Source organism: Aedes aegypti, chromosome 2, assembly GCF_002204515.2.
Source record: "Aedes aegypti strain LVP_AGWG chromosome 2, AaegL5.0 Primary Assembly, whole genome shotgun sequence".
Classification (NCBI taxonomy): Eukaryota; Metazoa; Arthropoda; class Insecta; order Diptera; family Culicidae; genus Aedes; species Aedes aegypti.
Window position 1 is genome coordinate 63,057,488 of NC_035108.1, and position 20,113 is coordinate 63,077,600.

The following is a 20,113-nucleotide window of genomic DNA, read 5'->3' on the forward strand; positions in this document are numbered from 1 at the left end:
TAGTTCGATTTTTGGCAACTGAGGGAAACTAGTAAGTTGAATATTTCAAAATATTGTGTATCGAAATGCTGATAACTTATTTGTAGATGTTGTTGACAAAATTGTTTGTTGCTTCTCAGTTGGGAATCATTGAATTTCGTGTTTCCTGTTTTAGAAACCTGTGGTGTTCGTTTACTTCACCATATTTGCTGCATGCCAGATTAAGGAGAAACCACTAATGAACCTGATTTAATTCGATAGTGGCAAGCGAGAGTACAACTTTTCCGAAAACACCGGTCTTCAAGTTTAAGTTGAGAATCTTGAAACATATGGGTTTGAAATATTTGATGCTCATAAATGCCAGCTAGTGACACTATTCCATACTAATAAGATATGCTAATCATTGCTCTTGGCTTAACTAGCAACTTTACTGAAAACACAGCCTGCTATTTGATCTTCATCCTGAAATATATGAGTATTTAATTTTAATGCGCACTTGCTCCTCCTACTGGTAACATATGGAACCGCCTGAACAAGCTTTTTGTAGCTGTCGAACAAAGGAACAACATTGCCAAAGACACTAGTCTTCTAACATAATTCAAACATTAGATTTATGAATTTCAAATGTCCGATGCTCATCAGCGCCTCCTAGTAGCAGTTTTTGGAGTTATAAGCAGACATCCAACTTAAAACCCTTGATGCAATGAACAACTTTGCTTGTGGGGCTGCCTGGCCGTGCGGTTAGTGTCGTCAGGCAGTTGATCGCATCGTGTCATAAGGTGTGGGTTCTATTCCCGCTGCAGCCATTGAAACTTCTCGTCAGGAATGTTTTCTCGGCTGTGCCACTGGAGCATGCTTGTCCGTTGTCTAGTGTTAAGTTACAGTCTGTGCAGCTAAATGGCTGAAGACGGTGTCCGTGTCTTTATTATTATTAAGTAATTATTCTTCGAAATCTTGAGATATAGAATGTCATGACAAATATAATATATAAGCTCCATATAGTAATATTTTCTAAGCTAGCGCCATCATGCGGTGGCGTTTGCGGAAATAGTACACATTGGTTAGTTGGCAATTTTGTTCCTTTCTCTGTTGAAAATCTTCACCTAAGAAAGTTTAATATTATATAAAACTGTTCTTAAAAAAAAAAAAAAAAGTCGCCGTTTTGGCCCTTTTTCACAATAATCCCTCACCGCGATAAACCAGCCCCCTTTTGAACCGTCTCATATTTTTTAGTAAAACTCAATTAAATTTGCTTTCCAAAACTGCAGAAAAATCGAAAATCCGCGAAGTTATAGCGATTTGAATTTGGGGTCAATATGACCCCAGGGCACAGACAACGTACTATTTTCATGAACGTAAGAAAAGATTTGAAGATAACTGAAAAGAATCTATGCGCAAATAAAAATCTCGCGGGAATGCATCAACGTGTGGAAAAATTGCACAAATCGGTATACTAACAAAAAAGTTACATCCCTTCAAAGTGCTCTGGGATCGTATTGACCCCAAACACAGACAAAGGGTTAATCACGTATTGGTCTGTCGAATCGTGAACAGGAATAAATCAGATTATTGATTCAAAATGTTTACTCGGTATTTCCAAAATTTCCTTTTTCGTGATAAAGTTTTTGATGACCGATTTTTTTCTTAAATTTAAGCATAAGATGAACGATATTATTGTCACCAATTGTGAGCCCAATACCTTGGAGAAATCTCTTTAAAGTAAATCAAAAGTGCTGTAAATAGAATACGCCTCTATCTATTGCACAATAAGTGTTATATAAAATCGTTTGTTAAATGTTATTCATTTTAAGCTCGTTAAGCAGTCCTTATCTGAGTTCAAAAAAACATCTCATCCACCTTTCCCAGGAACGATCTCAAAATCACCACCATCGCTCACCTCAAGTATGCAACGGACGAGGACCTGCGACAGATGTGTGGCCTCTCACGACCCGAGATCCGTCGGTTACGGAAGTACTACGAAAAGTACTACCCACACGGTTATCTGAACAAAATCAAACGGCTGCTGCAGACACCGAAAAAGGACGACAACGGAGTGAGCAGCCCCACGTCCAATGTGGAACCGCTAAAAACGTGTCCCTCGCCGAGCAAGATTCCCAACAACAAGCACATCATCCCGGCCGATGCCATCACCGTGAACAAGCAGCTCGGCACCGGAGAGTTCGGTATCGTTCAACAGGGCGTGTGGACTAATGGCACCGAACGGATTCAGGTGGCCATCAAGTGCCTCTGTCGGGAACGGATGCAGTCAAATCCGATGGAATTCCTCAAGGAGGCAGCCATAATGCACTCGATTGAGCACGAAAATATCGTGCGATTATATGGAGTGGTATTAGATACGGAATCTCTTATGTTAGTTACTGAGCTAGCTCACCTAAGGTCTTTGCTGGAGTGCTTGAAAGACCCTGGGTTGAGGGTCAGCTTTTTAACGGTCCCAACGCTGTGTGAGTTCGCTGCGCAAATATGCAACGGAATGATGTATCTCGAGAACAAACGACTGATTCATAGAGACTTGGCAGCACGAAATATTTTAGTTTTTAGCAAAAACAAGGTAAAAATTTCCGATTTCGGTCTTTCTCGAGCACTTGGAGTCGGAAAGGACTATTACCAAACAAACTTTAATGTGAATCTCAAGCTTCCGATAGCGTGGTGCGCTCCAGAGTGTATAAACTTTCTTCGTTTTACGAACGCCTCAGACGTATGGGCGTATGGAGTTTGTCTATGGGAGATTTTTTCGTACGGTTTCCAACCATGGGCTGCTCTAACCGGTCATCAGATACTAGAAGCCATAGACGAACCCAACTATCAGCGACTGGAGAAACCCGAGTGCTGCCCAAAAGAGTATTACTCGCTCATGTTGAAGTGCTGGCAACATGATGCCCTGAAACGACCCAAATTCACGGAAATCTATCAACTTCTTCCGGATATGAAACCGGAACAGTTGAAGACTATAGTTTCGTTCAGTGAACCCAAGAAGGACCATCTGATGTATCGACAAGGAGAGATCATAACGGTACTGGACAAAAGTACCAACTCTCCCTTTTGGAAAGGGGTGCTCAACTCGGGTAAAACCGGTCTTTTCAATCCGGCCAATACGGTTGCCTATCTAGATAGTCTCCCATCGTCCATCAATCGGGATAGCTTTAGCAGGACATCGGAACGAACCAGTAAGCGTAAAATCAGAACTGATATGATATCCCGACCGCAGAATGATCTGAAACACACGGGCCACGTTGGAATCGATGGCGCATATTTCGGCGACGTTGCCTTCCTCGCCAGTCCGCAGAATGTAAGCTTTCTTGTAAAATCCTGTGATAAATTTTTCAAAATTGAATCTTCTCTGTCCACAGCTCCCCCGTCAAATAGTCACACCCTATAAGCCATCGGAAGATCTGGAACAAACGCCGCTTCTTCTGCCGCCTACTCCAACCAGTCCGGACTCGATTCAAACCGCGAGCGGGTATTTCTCCGAAACGTTACAAACCGGACATCAGAGCTTCGTCAATGCTGGTGAGAATCACGACCGCTCCACTGTGGATAGTGGATTGGCTAGTGCGTTCGATTTCCGAAACAGCGGATTTAAGGATAGTAATCCATTCATCAACGTGGACGTGAATGGAGATTCTGGTTTGCACAATCAGGCTAAGGTTTGTGTCATCAATCTTTTTTGTTTCAATTTCAAACACTTTCCAACATTCTACAGGAGTCAAAGTCTTCTGACACTCAGGACCCCCACGAGTATCACGAAATCTCCGACGATGACATCCCCACGGAGAAGGTGTTTGACCACGGAACTTCCCTGCTGGACGAGATGGAGTACATGTTCAAATCGATGTCGACGGCAACCGAGCAGCATCAACACCACCAGCAATCTCAACCACCGCTGTCGCCGGATGTAGAAAACATCAACAAGCGAAACGAGCTGGCCGAACTGTCTTCCAAACTAAATCGTAAGAACAGTTCCAGCTCCGGAACAGTCAGCAATAAGGGAGGTCCGTATCGCAAAACTTTCCTTTTTTCCCGTCTTGCTATTTTTATTGTTTGCTTGTAAATATATTGATTGGATATCTGCCTTTATATTCGAACGACTCTCACAGGAAGCAAATCGAAAAAGAAAACCAGCACCGTGAAACCGATCTCCATGAAGGACGAAAAGTTGCTGAACCAAGCCATCGAAATTGCCAACGAAATCAGTGCAAAGTGAGTATGGGCAATAAGGTGGTCCATTTTTATATGAGAAAAACAAACTGTAAAAATCATAAGTTATACCTCTCAAAATTGTTCATTCACGCATAACTTGTGATCTCGTCGTAGAAGCCATTGGTAATCGAGTGTGTAGCTTATAGCTACCAAGCAAACGAATGAATTTACACGTTATTCAACAATGCTACGAAGAAATGATGATCCTCATCCTCCCAGTGGTGATAGTTTTCATCCAGGTTCATTAATTTGCTAAAAAAATTGCTTTTAGGGCGAGATCTCAAGTTATACGAGATTTGGACCCCCAGAAGCGATTGTGGAAATTTTAGCGAAATCCGTAAGGGGGCTAAACGAGCTTGAAGTTTGTATGGAAAAAATCGACCAAATATATAAGAAAAAGGGTCCTTTTACATTGTTGACCATAGATGGCACTGTAATCGATGGATTTCTCACTTTACTGATTTGAAGATTCTCCCATTAATATAGGAGAGACTACAACAAACCGGAAGTCTTTTCGTTTAGTAACAAAAAAGCTATACCGTAAAACGAGAAATCTTTGAAAATTATTATCATTACATATTTTATCTTTATTTAAAAGGATTTTTGCCCATGGCATGTTTGGTAATGCAGGTAACTTTGATAGTTCGGGACCCACGACATATTAAACGAAATTACATAATTTATGTTTATCAGTTATGCAAAACGCATGCAAAAGTGAAGAGTATTAGAATAACAATTTATGTCAAAGCTGTTTTCGTTGCAATCGAGTACATGTTCGCTAATATAAAAAAAAATCTATACGGTAATCGAACTCACGACCTCTAGAGCGTTAGCTGCACGTTCTTTCATTTCTCGCATAACTTCTGATCTCGCCCTAAAAGCCATTGGTAACCATGTGTGTAGCTCGTTGTTTCTGAGCATTTGAATGGATTTTCATGTTATTTAACCTTCCTGTTGCATTCGGGTCAATATGACCCGAAACCGACTTTAGAGCGCTTGTAACTTTTAAACGGAATCACCTAGCGCTTTGAAACTTTGTGACTTTTCCTATTTTCTGGTAAACTGTGTTTTGGCAAAAAATCAAATTTCTAGCATGTTTCTGAAGGGCGCCACAAAAAAAGTGACACTTAAGGCATTCGGGTCATATTGACCCGGATTTGACATTGCAATTTTGTAGGTATTTTCCAGCCAAATTTCAAACTTTTTATACTCAAAAGAATCGTCAGTTCATGAATTTTATGAATTTGAGCGGTAAACTAAGATTGACCGGGTTTAACGGCTTAGAATCGGCGACAAACGGATCAAGGTTTAGCCATTCTTGGAAGACCCCGGAAATGTGGCCAATTTGCTATTCCCGTAGAAACCAGCCATGCGACATATCAAAATTTGCAGAATTTCATACAAAAAACATCCGAGGTAATCTGAGCAGCCCTGGGCCATGTTTTGGCTACTCGGTGGCCAAATAATCGGTTCCGTAGGTTCCAGAGGTCCCAGTAAAGTGGCCAATTTGAAATTTCCATAGAACCCTGCCATGCGACATATCAAAATTTGCAGAATTTCATACAAAAAACATCCGAGGTAATCTGAGCAGCTCTAGGCCATGTTTTGGCCACTCGGTGACCAAATAATCGGTTCCGTAGGTTCCAGAGGTCCCGGTAATGTGGCCAATTTGAAATTTCCATAGAATCCTGCCATGCGACATATCAAAATTTGCAGAATTTCGTGTTAAAAACATCAGAGGTAATCTGAGCAGCCCTAGGCCATGTTTTGGCTACTCCGTGGCCAAATAATCGGTTCCGTAGGTTCCAGAGGTCCCGGTGAAGTGGTAATTTGAAATTTCCATAGAACCCTGCCATGCGACATATCAAAATTTGCAGAATTTCATACAAAAAACATCCGAGGTAATCTGAGCAGCCCTAGGCCATTTTTTTGCCACTCGGTGGCCAAATAATCGGTTCCGTAGGTTCCAGAGGTCCCGGTAAAGTGGCCAATTTGAAATTTCCATAGAACCCTGCCATGCGACATATCAAAATTTGCAGAATTTCGTGTTAAAAACATCAGAGGTAATCTGAGCAGCCCTGGGCCATGTTTTGCCTACTCGGTGGCCAAATAATCGGTTCCGTAGGTTCCAGAGGTCCCAGTAAAGTGGCCAATTTGAATTTTCCATAGAATCCTGCCATGCGACATATCAAAATTTGCAGAATTTCGTGTTAAAAACATCAGAGGTAATCTGAGCAGCCCTAGGCCATGTTTTGGCTACTCCGTGGCCAAATAATCGGTTCCGTAGGTTCCAGAGGTCCCGGTGAAGTGGTAATTTGAAATTTCCATAGAACCCTGCCATGCGACATATCAAAATTTGCAGAATTTCATACAAAAAACATCCGAGGTAATCTGAGCAGCCCTAGGCCATTTTTTTGCCACTCGGTGGCCAAATAATCGGTTCCGTAGGTTCCAGAGGTCCCGGTAAAGTGGCCAATTTGAAATTTCCATAGAACCCTGCCATGCGACATATCAAAATTTGCAGAATTTCGTGTTAAAAACATCAGAGGTAATCTGAGCAGCCCTGGGCCATGTTTTGGCTACTCCGTGGCCAAATAATCGGTTCCGTAGGTTCCAGAGGTCCCAGTAAAGTGGTCAATTTGAAATTTCTATTGAATCCTGCCATGCAACATATCAAAATTTGCAGAACTTCGTGTTAAAAACATCAGAGGTAATCTGAGCAGCCCTAGGCCATGTTTTGGCTACTGCGTGGCCAAATAATCGGTTCCGTAGGTTCCAGAGGTCCCAGTAAAGTGGTCAATTTGAAATTTCTATTGAATCCTGCCATGCAACATATCAAAATTTGCAGAACTTCGTGTTAAAAACATCAGAGGTAATCTGAGCAGCCCTAGGCCATGTTTTGGCCACTCGGTGGCCAAATAATCGGTTCCGTAGGTTCCAGAGGTCCCGGTGAAGTGGCCAATTTGAAATTTCCATAGAACCCTGCCATGCGACATATCAAAATTTGCAGAATTTCGTGTTAAAAACATCAGAGGTAATCTGAGCAGCCCTAGGCCATGTTTTGGCTACTCCGTGGCCAAATAATCGGTTCCGTAGGTTCCAGAGGTCCCAGTAAAGTGGTCAATTTGAAATTTCTATTGAATCCTGCCATGCAACATATCAAAATTTGCAGAACTTCGTGTTAAAAACATCAGAGGTAATCTGAGCAGCCCTAGGCCATGTTTTGGCCACTCGGTGGCCAAATAATCGGTTCCGTAGGTTCCAGAGGTCCCGGTGAAGTGGCCAATTTGAAATTTCCATAGAACCCTGCCATGCGACATATCAAAATTTGCAGAATTTCGTGTTAAAAACATCAGAGGTAATCTGAGCAGCCCTAGGCCATGTTTTGGCTACTCCGTGGCCAAATAATCGGTTCCGTAGGTTCCAGAGGTCCCAGTAAAGTGGTCAATTTGAAATTTCTATTGAATCCTGCCATGCAACATATCAAAATTTGCAGAACTTCGTGTTAAAAACATCAGAGGTAATCTGAGCAGCCCTAGGCCATGTTTTGGCCACTCGGTGGCCAAATAATCGGTTCCGTAGGTTCCAGAGGTCCCGGTGAAGTGGCCAATTTGAAATTTCCATAGAACCCTGCCATGCGACATATCAAAATTTGCAGAATTTCGTGTTAAAAACATCAGAGGTAATCTGAGCAGCCCTAGGCCATGTTTTGGCTACTCCGTGGCCAAATAATCGGTTCCGTAGGTTCCAGAGGTCCCAGTAAAGTGGTCAATTTGAAATTTCTATTGAATCCTGCCATGCAACATATCAAAATTTGCAGAACTTCGTGTTAAAAACATCAGAGGTAATCTGAGCAGCCCTAGGCCATGTTTTGGCCACTCGGTGGCCAAATAATCGGTTCCGTAGGTTCCAGAGGTCCCGGTGAAGTGGCCAATTTGAAATTTCCATAGAACCCTGCCATGCGACATATCAAAATTTGCAGAACTTCGTGTTAAAAACATCAGAGGTAATCTGAGCAGGCCTAGGCCATGTTTTGGCCACTCGGTGGCCAAATAATCGGTTCCGTAGGTTCCAGAGGTCCCGGTGAAGTGGCCAATTTGAAATTTCCATAGAACCCTGCCATGCGACATATCAAAATTTGCAGAATTTCGTGTTAAAAACATCAGAGGTAATCTGAGCAGCCCTAGGCCATGTTTTGGCTACTCCGTGGCCAAATAATCGGTTCCGTAGGTTCCAGAGGTCCCAGTAAAGTGGTCAATTTGAAATTTCTATTGAATCCTGCCATGCAACATATCAAAATTTGCAGAACTTCGTGTTAAAAACATCAGAGGTAATCTGAGCAGCCCTAGGCCATGTTTTGGCCACTCGGTGGCCAAATAATCGGTTCCGTAGGTTCCAGAGGTCCCGGTGAAGTGGCCAATTTGAAATTTCCATAGAACCCTGCCATGCGACATATCAAAATTTGCAGAATTTCATACAAAAAACATCCGAGGTAATCTGAGCAGCCCTAGGCCATTTTTTGGCCACTCGGTGGCCAAATAATCGGTTCCGTAGGTTCCAGAGGTCCCGGTGAAGTGGTAATTTGAAATTTCCATAGAACCCTGCCATGCGACATATCAAAATTTGCAGAATTTCATACAAAAAACATCCGAGGTAATCTGAGCAGCCCTAGGCCATTTTTTTGCCACTCGGTGGCCAAATAATCGGTTTCGTAGGTTCCAGAGGTCCCGGTGAAGTGGTAATTTGAAATTTCCATAGAACCCTGCCATGCGACATATCAAAATTTGCAGAATTTCATACAAAAAACATCCGAGGTAATCTGAGCAGCCCTAGGCCATTTTTTGGCCACTCGGTGGCCAAATAATCGGTTCCGTAGGTTCCAGAGGTCCCGGTGAAGTGGCCAATTTGAAATTTCCATAGAACCCTGCCATGCAACATATCAAAATTTGCAGAATTTCATACAAAAAACATCAGAAGTAATCTGAGCAGCCCTGGGCCATGTTTTGGCTACTCGGTGGCCAAATAATCGGTTCTGTAGGTTCCAGAGGTCCCGGTGAAGTGGCCAATTTGAAATTTCCATAGAACCCTGCCATGCGACATATCAAAATTTGCAGAATTTCATACAAAAACATCCGAGGTAATCTGAGCAGCCCTAGGCCATTTTTTTGCCACTCGGTGGCCAAATAATCGGTTCCGTAGGTTCCAGAGGTCCCGGTGAAGTGGCCAATTTGAAATTTCCATAGAACCCTGCCATGCGACATATCAAAATTTGCAGAATTTCATACAAAAAACATCCGAGGTAATCTGAGCAGCCCTAGGCCATTTTTTTGCCACTCGGTGGCCAAATAATCGGTTCCGTAGGTTCCAGAGGTCCCGGTGAAGTGGCCAATTTGAAATTTCCATAGAACCCTGCCATGCGACATATCAAAATTTGCAGAATTTCATACAAAAAACATCCGAGGTAATCTGAGCAGCCCTAGGCCATGTTTTGGCCACTCGGTGGCCAAATAATCGGTTCCGTAGGTTCCAGAGGTCCCGGTAAAGCGGCCAATTTGAAATTTCCATAGAACCCTGCCTTGCGACATACCAAAATTTGCAGAATTTCATACAAAAAACAGCCGAGGTAATCTGAGCAGCCCTGGGCCATGTTTTGGCTACTCCGTGGCCAAATAATCGGTTCTGTAGGTTCCAGAGGTCCCAGTAAAGTGGCCAATTTGAAATTTCCATAGAATCCTGCCATGCGACATATCAAAATTTGCAGAATTTCATACAAAAAACATCAGAGGTAATCTGAGCAGCCCTGGGCCATGTTTTGGCTACTCGGTGGCCAAATAATCGGTTCTGTAGGTTCCAGAGGTCCCGGTGAAGTGGCCAATTTGAAATTTCCATAGAACCCTGCCATGCGACATATCAAAATTTGCAGAATTTCATACAAAAAACATCCGAGGTAATCTGAGCAGCCCTAGGCCATTTTTTTGCCACTCGGTGGCCAAATAATCGGTTCCGTAGGTTCCAGAGGTCCCGGTGAAGTGGCCAATTTGAAATTTCCATAGAACCCTGCCATGCGACATATCAAAATTTGCAGAATTTCATACAAAAAACATCCGAGGTAATCTGAGCAGCCCTAGGCCATGTTTTGGCCACTCGGTGGCCAAATAATCGGTTCCGTAGGTTCCAGAGGTCCCGGTAAAGCGGCCAATTTGAAATTTCCATAGAACCCTGCCTTGCGACATACCAAAATTTGCAGAATTTCATACAAAAAACAGCCGAGGTAATCTGAGCAGCCCTGGGCCATGTTTTGGCTACTCCGTGGCCAAATAATCGGTTCTGTAGGTTCCAGAGGTCCCAGTAAAGTGGCCAATTTGAAATTTCCATAGAATCCTGCCATGCGACATATCAAAATTTGCAGAATTTCATACAAAAAACATTCGAGGTAATCTGAGCAGCCCTGGGCCATGTTTCGGCTACTCAGTGGCCAAATAATCGGTTCCGTAGATTCCAAAGGTCCCAGTAAAGTTGCCAATTTGAAATTTCCATAGAACCCTGCCATGCGACATATCAAAATTTGCAGAATTTCGTGTGAAAAACACCCGAGTTAGTCTGAGCAGCCCTAGGCCATGTTTTGGCTACTCGGTGGCCAAATAATCTGTTTCGTAGGTTCCAGAGGTCAAAGTAAAGTGGCCAATTTGAAATTTCCATAGAATCCTGCCATGCGACATATAAAAAATTGCAGAATTTCATGTAAAAAAAAACATCCGAGGTAATCTGAGCAGCCCTGGGCCATGTTTTGGCTACTCGGTGGCCAAATAATCGGTTCCGTAGGTTCCAGAGGTCCTGGTAATGTGGCCAATTTTCCATTTCCATAGAATCCAACCATGTGACATATCAAAATTTGCAGAATTTTATGAAAAAATCATCTAAGCTAATCTAAGCAGTAATGCGCCATGTAACAGCCATTCTGTGGCCATATAATTCGTTCTGTATTTTCAAGAGGTCCCGGCAATGTAGTCAATTTATACTTTCCATAGAATTCACCCATGCGATACAGTCATCTCTCCCTTACTCGATATTGAAGGGACCATCGAGTTAGGGAGGTATCGAGATACAGAACACAATTTTTTCAATTTTTAAAATTTTGATTATTTCGACAAAGTACATTCAAAATAGTTAATTCAATGTGAAAAATAGTAAATTTTTAGTACATTTAGCAACGTGACACTTTTTGCATAGTCTTCAAAAATTCAATTTTTGATCACCCTGAAATGACATGTCATCCTTCATTTTACTGTCACTATAATCATAATTATCAAATTTATGAAACTAATTAACATTTGGAGAATATTTGAAAATTTTCATGGAAATATCGAGTTAGAGAGGTAAACTTGTATAGGAAACTGAAACAGATCGCATCGAGTTAGGGAACATCGAGTTAGAGAGGTATCGACTTACAGAGGGATCAAAGTATGCTATATTGAAGGGACCGCGCATTCCATCGAGTTAGGGGAAATATCGAGATACAGAATATCGAGTAAGGGAGAGTTAACTGTATATCAATATTTGATGGATTTTATGAAAGAATCACCTGATGTTATCAGTCCACTCTCCACAACTCGATATTCGATGGACTTTTCAGTACCTTTAAATTTCCATACATCGTGCTCTCCAAAAGTCGATATTTCTATAAATCGATTTCTCCACAAGAGGTCACGTAGGAGGTAATTTTCTCTCCGTAATTCGATATCTATTTAAAAATCATTCTTATTTGGGGTAAATGGTTCAAATTCTTGTTTTGAGGTGAATAAATACTTGCAAGTTAAGAAATTCAAAAATAAATGCATATAAAAATATGTTGTCATAAACAATAAAAGTTTGTAAAATACTATCAGCAAAATAATATTGCTTTCTTACAGAAGTGATCTTATATGTATTGGAAATACAGTGGGATTCCGTTTTTTGGCAAAATCCAAATTTTCAGTTGTCAAAAACGGAACCGTGCCAAAATCGGAACCCAATTTTTTATTATCAAGGACTATGTTATAAAGCTAAAGACCCATCATATAGAATTGTGACAGGCGTTTCATACACTTTTTATTGCTGAAATATTTTAAATGATGTTTTATAAGCTTTATGTATACTATTTGTACACATGGACCATGTGAAAACCATAATCGCATAAGTGATCTTTATTCAAGAAATGAACAAATCGTGAAAATAGTGTTAGAATACAGAAAAACTATAATTTGCGGAAAATTCTCAAGTCTCAAAAATTCATAAGGTCTTTCCAGGCTCCAGCAATCTCTGAATTTCGCTGTAAACCTACCCGACCAGAACCACATAACAAGATTATAACACATTCCTATCAGCAGCAATTAAAAATAACAGAAGTTGATAAAATTGTGTTACTAAGATGGCTTTGTTCTCAACTTGTTATATTTTAAGTTACACATTTATAATAACATTTCTTTTAAGTAGATGAAAAAACCGAATTTAGTACTATACCATTTAATTCCACTAGAGTTTGTATCCTTTGACAGATACGCGTATTTCGACCTCAACTGTAAGGCCGTCTTGAGTGTCGTGTACTAGACTCGACTTCGAGTATAGTACTAAATTCGGTTTTTTCATCTACTTATAGGTATTCTACTAAACAGCTCGAAGATTTATTAACATTTCTTTTATTTTTGACATCGAATTTAACAGCTTGTTGCGAATAACATCCGATGTCATGAACAGTGACATAGTTTGCAATAATTTTGTTATTTTGTAACATCCTTGCAACACATTCTGTAATAATTTTGATATAAATGTAACAGGGTTTGTTATATTTTAGTTTATTGTGGTGCAAATTTTGTTAGAATTTTTGTTATTTTAACTACAAACGGTACATGTTAACACCAGCTGTCATGGTGATGTAAAAAAAATCATATCAGGGAAACACATTCTGTTATAATCTTGTTTCTTCCGTCTGGTCGGGTATTCAGAATCCTCAAGATTTTGTCAGAAATATTGAAAACTAGTGGTCCCGGCAAACTTCGTTTTGCCATCAAGTAGGCTGTTGGAAAACTTCAAGAAACCCCCATACAAATTACACCTTAGTCTTCTCCCGTTTTCCCGATAAATCCGGCGACTTTCCTGATTTTTTTCTTCGCACGAACACGTCGCATCCCTTGAGGAGTGCAACAGTGAAAATCTTGCGGCAATCCGTTGACCCGTTCGTAAGCCATTTCGTGACATACAAACACCACTTCATTTTTATTTATATAGAAGATAGATAGATAGATAAAACTGGATATCCACAGTACTTTTATACATTTATTGCTCTTGGTATGTTATGCTGTTATGCTTCTACATACGCAATATATGTCATTGCACAATAAAAATAACAGTGAGCTGAAGTTGTGAGTTATATACATTTTGTTCCTCTTATGACAATACTGCTTTGTTCAAACGAGCTGTTCCAACATACTTATATTAACTGTATCACCTACCGGCATACTCAAGTGGGCTTGTAATACAGCGTGAATGCCTGAGTAAAGATGTTGGAACTCTAGTGGAGATACTAGAGATTAATGAGTTCGTGAAACGTTGCGAACATACGACTACCTAAAATTAAATAAGCGCGTAAGGTACTCCTAAAAGTTAGTGATATTTGGGGGAATATCGGCGGAAATTGAGCTCTGAAATGCGGTAAGCGTGAAGCTGGCTTGCTTTTCAAATGACTAAATAAAAAGAAATAATAATATTTACCAAAAAATATAACTTTTAATGGCATTCGAAAATGTTTCCATAAACGGATTCATTCATTCGGGAGGGAAGTGATTCAAACATGGAGCATGCCAAAAACCAAATCCCACTGAACAAGAATTTGTTCTTGCGATTTTGTGATCTTTTGTATCGGTATATTCTATAACTCGATAATTCTACATTCAAACCTCAATGAGTCGATATTGGAAGGAACCATCGACTCATGGAAATATCGAGTCATGGAACAAAAATGCTTTGGAAAGCTGTTTGAGGGGACCATGAAATTTTGATTCTAGTATGGTTTCATGAGTCGATATCGAATCATGGAACATCGACTCATGGAGGTTTCACTGTATAAATCAGTGGTCTCTTGAACATCGAGTTTTGGAGAGTCGTTTTTATGCCACATATAAAAATTTGAAGAATTTCATAAAATAAATTAGCTGAGGTAAACTTAGCAGTCTTGGATACTTGGTGGCCATATAATGGATTTCGGAGACTCCAAGGATCCCGGTTATGTGGCCAATTTGCAGGCTAACCATGTTCAATAAAGGTACATAGGATAGGCAAAATGATTGAGATAGGCAAAATTTCGCCTAAATTCAAATGCTTATTACCTTATGGAAAATTGATTAAATTGGATGCATGTGGAAGAAGTCGACCGCAAATTTGTTCTAGTTTCAGGAACTTGCTTGGCCAATGGCCATGTATATTGGCGACCGGACGCCGGAGATGTTCCCAGTTCCCCGAGGTCATGTCCAAATGGCATTTTTCATGTGTCTTGATATTTTTGTGCGGTGTGAGGTTATACAGATGTTTACTATTTTCCTAGAAACTAGAACTAATGAGAAGTTGAATGCCGGCGGACGCAATAATATTCGTTGGAAATCTTCCGATATATGACAATTTCCGTGAAACTGGTTCCGGAAAATATAGTAAGTCATGTTTGTATGTCCAATCATATAAATATTATCTGGAGCTACCTATATACAAGTGGGCAACGAACTTTGAAATGATGTGTCCAGCAGTATATTTAGAACCATCAGATGCACTGATCATTCTATAGTAGGGTACAGGTGTCCAGGGGAAGTGGCCGATAAGGAACATATCTGGAACAATATCAATATGGGCATCAAACTTCAAGGTTTTCAAAGCTGATGATTCCTGAACCATTTTCACTACCACCGGCTGCCACGACCATTGTATAGTTGGCTCCAGGTGCCCCGAGGGATGTGGTCAATTCAAAACATGTCCGAAAACACATCAATATGGGTATGAAACATCAAGATTTTTGAGGTTGATGCTTCTGGAAGTATTAACAAAGCAACTTATTTCTTTAACCATTGTATAGTATGTTCCGGGTGCCTTGGGGGAAGTGGCCAATTAGCAATTTGTCTAGAATCATATCAATATGGGTATCAAACTTCAAGATTTTTTAAGGTGAGCATTTCCAAAATCACAGCCTGCTAGACCACATTATAGCAGGTTTCAAGAGCCCCAGGGGATGTGGCCATGTTCCGAATTGGAAATTTGTGTAGAAGCTTCTGGAATCTACTATAGAATGGTTATTATGGATTATAGTGGTCACCTGAAACCTACTGTTCATGGTAGACGTGATTCTAAAACTGCTTCCGGAAGCATGAATTTTAAAAATATTCAAGTTTGTTCCCCATTTTGATATTATTCCGTGCATGGGTGAAATTGGCCACTTCTATCGGGGTACCTCGAACGTACTATACAGTGGCAATGGAGCATCATCTTGAAGCTCGATGCTTACATGGATAAAGCTCCAGATAATATATACATGATTGGAAATACATGACTGACCATAATTTCCGGAACAAGTTTTACGGAAATGGTCATATTTCGGAAGATTTCCAACGAATCCGTATGCGTCCGCTGGCATTTAACTTTCTATAAGTTCTAGTTTGGTAAGAACACACGCCTCTCACGCCGAGGACCTGGGATCGAATCCCATCCCCGAGATAGTCACTAAAAATTTCAGTGACGACTTCCTTCGGAAGGGAAGTAAAGCCGTTAGTCCCGAGATGAACTAGCCCAGGGCTAAAAATCTCGTTAATAAAGATAGAAAAAAAAAGTTCTAGTTTCTAGGGAAAATGTAAACATCTATACAACTTCACACTACACAAAAATAACAAGCGACATGAAAAATGTCATTTGGCAATGACCTCAGGGAACCGGAAACATCTCTGGCACTCGGTGGCCAATATATATGGCCAAGCGAGTTCCAAACTTGTCCAAACTTGGTGTCGAAATTGGCCAAAAAATGTTACGCAATTTATGAGTGGTGCCAAGTTTGATATGTCGCATGACTGGATTGTACACAATCCGTCAACTGGCTACATCACTGGGGTCTCCGGAACCATATCCGTGGCCTCAGAGTGGCCGTGGCTAATAAAAGTGCGCGATTATAGCAAATCGAGTCGGTGTCTTCAGCGGGGTTATGCCTCACAGTCCAACGAATAAGTGCTCTGAAGACATCAACATGATTCGATGCAATCCCGCACTTTTATTTGCATTTTCGCACTTATGAAGCCGCATTTCGCAGTCCAGTAGTGAAAGAAATACACAATATTACCTGAAGTGTTTTTTCTGTAAATTTTGATATGTCGCATAGCTCGATTGTACATAAACCGTTAACTGGCCACTTTACCGGAACCTATGGAACCGGTTCTGTGACTACAGGGTGGCCATTTTGGCTTAAGACAGCTAGGATTACCTGAAGTACATTTTACAAGAAAATCTGCAAATTTTGATGTGTCGCATGGCTAGATTGTACATAATCCGTAAGCTGGCCAGCTTAACGGGGCCTCTGGAACCGAGTCCGTGGCCACAGGGTGGTCATTTTGGCTCAGGATAGCTATTATTGCTTGGATTTTTTTTTCGTGAAATTCTGCAAATTTTGATATGTCACATGGCTGGGTTGTACATAATTCGAAAATTGGCCACTTCGCTGGGGCCTCTGGAACCGGTTCTGTGGCAACAACGTGGTCAATATGGCTTATGACAGCTAAGATTCCCTTAGATGTTTTTTATTCATAAAATTCTGCAAATTTTGATATGTCGCATGTTTGGGTTCTGCGGAAAGTGTAAATTGACCACATATCCGGATATCTCTGGTGTCTGTCTGGGGGCTCTGAGTCCTACTCCGTGGCCATCAGACAGTTCTAGATGCTCCAAATGATTGATAGTAGCAATAATTTCAGTTCTGATAGGAAGCTTCTACATATACATCCATTTATAAACAAATACAGATAAATTTCACGACCCCTATCGTGAAAAGCATGCCCTTACAAAAATGGCCAAACCTTGATCTGTTCGGCGTCGATTCTGAGCGGCCAAACCCGGTCAATCCTTGTGTCCGGCCCCGATTCGAAAAATTTATGAACTAACGATTATTTTGAGTATAAAAACATTGAAATTTGGTTGAAAAATGCCTGCGATATTACTGTGCCAAATCCGGGTCAATATGACCCGGAATGCCTTAAGTGTAACTTTTTTTGAATGCAACAGGAAGGTTAACAATGCTATGGGAAAGAAAGGATCATTATCTACCTGCCTGCGATGTTGGTTTGGATGTTTATTGTTTCTTGTGCTCAGAAACAACGAGCTACACACGTGGCTACCAATGGCTTTTAGGGCGTTATCTCAGAGTACGCGAGATTTGAGGCTTTATATTCTAATATTCTAATATAAAAAAATGATGACATGTTAGCATTTATGAAACACTTATAAACAATCTGTGCAACGTTCACAATTTGATAAAATTTCAAAGAGTTCGTCACTTACCTTGGATAGCCTAGTTATAGTAGAACTTAATAGAGAGCGTTCCAAAGAAATGCAACCCTCTATATGCTCTACGTACCCCCTTATAGCTGACGGATTCCGCTCAATTTTTCCAGTAGCTTCTGGGGATCCAATTGAACAAATTTGAAGGTTAAGATTTTGTAGTTTGATCATTATGGGCCCACCCTAATTGGCAGTTTAGGCCACACTCCTACTACATAAAAAATTCATATCATTTAATTTCCGTTTCCCTTCTCGCCTTCCGTCGACGCCGCAGATCAATGACCGATCTGGTATCGGATTCGAGCCAGCAGACATCGAGTCCCAAGCGAAAGTTTAGCTTCCGCTTTCCGCACATTCACGGTGTGGTTGGGGGAGGCAGCGGTGGTAGCGGTGGCAGTGCCGGGAGCAGCCATCACCACTCGTCCGGTTCGGGTTCGATGGGCCTGGGCAGTGGTGGGGGTGGTGGTGGTGTTGGCGGAGGGGGATCGGCCGGAGGCAGCCGGGGTGGGAGCTGCTCCGATAAGGACCACCTGGCGTCGTCGTCGTCATCCAGCCATCACCACCTGTCCGGTACGCTGTCGAGTGCGTACCGTGAGAGGCGAAACTTTTCCGAGGAGGCCAAGAATGTGCCTGATTTGCACGTAAGTACCATTTTCTATTTTTGGTTTAGTTTTGAAACTTTAGTATTAACCAATGAACAAATTTATGGCGCAGTAATGAAATTGGTATTAAAACATTTCTTCCAGCTTGAAGAAGTTAGATCAAGAGTCGATCAATACTATTTATATGTCACAACGTACAGTATCGGACATATAAAATGCACCAAAGTCGTTTTCCCGGTCAACTTCAGATAGCTATATCTCCACCGTTTCTCAATCGATTCATTTCATTTTTTCTGTGATGAACTACAAATTACCTCAATTTTCGATAACTTTTGTAAAAGTTGTGTGGAAACTGTAGATTCAAAAGTTACAGATATATTGAATTTTGACATAAAAAATGCACCATGACACAAAGTGATGTAGCAGAAAAACTACGCGTCCTAGCCTATTGGTGTCTTTAGCATATTTGTTCATTGAGTGATAAGGACCCAATCCGCTGAAGACACCAAAAGGATTCGACGCATAGTTTGTCTGATACATCACTTTTCGTTGTGGTGCATTTTTTATGTCACAATTCAACCTATCTGTAACTTTTAAACCAATAGGTTTCACACAACTTGTTCACTGCCCATACTCGCATAACAGTCCCATTTGAATTTTCATCATTTTTCAGTTTTCTTCATGAATCGTACTTATTATTAGTGTACTTCTTGGTAGCATATCTAAAATGGTATCTTTGTATGGACAAAATGCGAAAAAAATACCAAACTATGTGCGTCCCATATTGAAAGTACCCGCATAACAGTCCCACTGGTAGATTACGATGAAATTCAAGCCAACCCTTTCTTGTTATGATTCCTGTAATCTTGCATCGTAGTTTTCATTTCAAAAGAAAAAGAAATACTACTAATTTGAGTATTGCAAGTCAACTTTAGTCCATGAAAATGTAGTTTTTGCTTTACATGACTTCATATTTTTCCAGAATGCTTCTGGTGATATTAATGGTCGAAACATATTAAGTTTATAATACTTGAGAAAGTTTAAACAAAACATAAAACAAATAGCTTTCCTCCAAGTCAAAGCTATACCTGTCACATCTCTCGTCCTCTGGCCAATTAGTAACGAAATCTCCGCCTCCGGTAGGTTCATCTTTCAACGACATGGAGGGGAAAGCTTTTTAGGCCTACATGGGCATACGCACATCACCACTGGTATCGTCGACTAGTCAAACTCTGTTTTAGCGATACGATAACTAATGCTGAGAAATAAGAAGGCATATCTTAGAAATTTTTAACAACTTTGCCGATATCAGGCTTACCAAAGCTTGCCCGATTTTATGCCTTGATAGCTATTAGTATTACCTATGTTTCCAACCCAACATAAACGTACTGCTGATGAATCTAGGGGGTACTATTCATATTGGCTGGCCGCAACACTACCATCTAGCCCAGGAATATCTTGAACACTGTCACCACCTCCACCGTATAGTTGATTATTTTAAAAGAAATATTGCAATTAAAAGATGATAGCACTAATTATAGCAAAAGGAAAAGTGCTTTGGAAGATGTAGTAAACTTGCCAACAAATGTGTCAATGTGCGCGATAACAAAGTAAGCGAGTCCCAAGTAATGGGACTGGTATGCGGGTATATTTGCATTTGATGAGAAAAGTACTCGGATAACGAGTCCCACCTGCTATTATCTTGGATTTATACAGTTAAATCAACTGCATCAACAATATTTTATTAGTTGAGCATTTTC

At 40.8% G+C, this 20,113-nt stretch overlaps 1 protein-coding gene across 1 annotated transcript in view; it reads left to right on the plus strand.

Moving 5' to 3' along the window:
- Positions 1–20,113, plus strand: part of LOC5574280 (tyrosine-protein kinase PR2) — a 123,497-nt gene that overhangs the window by 91,760 nt on the left and 11,624 nt on the right. Inside the window, exons 3-7 of the mRNA XM_021841013.1 lie at positions 1,846–3,286; positions 3,348–3,644; positions 3,701–3,989; positions 4,095–4,197; positions 18,026–18,392. Coding sequence (XP_021696705.1) covers positions 1,846–3,286; positions 3,348–3,644; positions 3,701–3,989; positions 4,095–4,197; positions 18,026–18,392 — 2,497 coding nt within the window. The remainder of the gene's footprint in view (positions 1–1,845; positions 3,287–3,347; positions 3,645–3,700; positions 3,990–4,094; positions 4,198–18,025; positions 18,393–20,113) is intronic.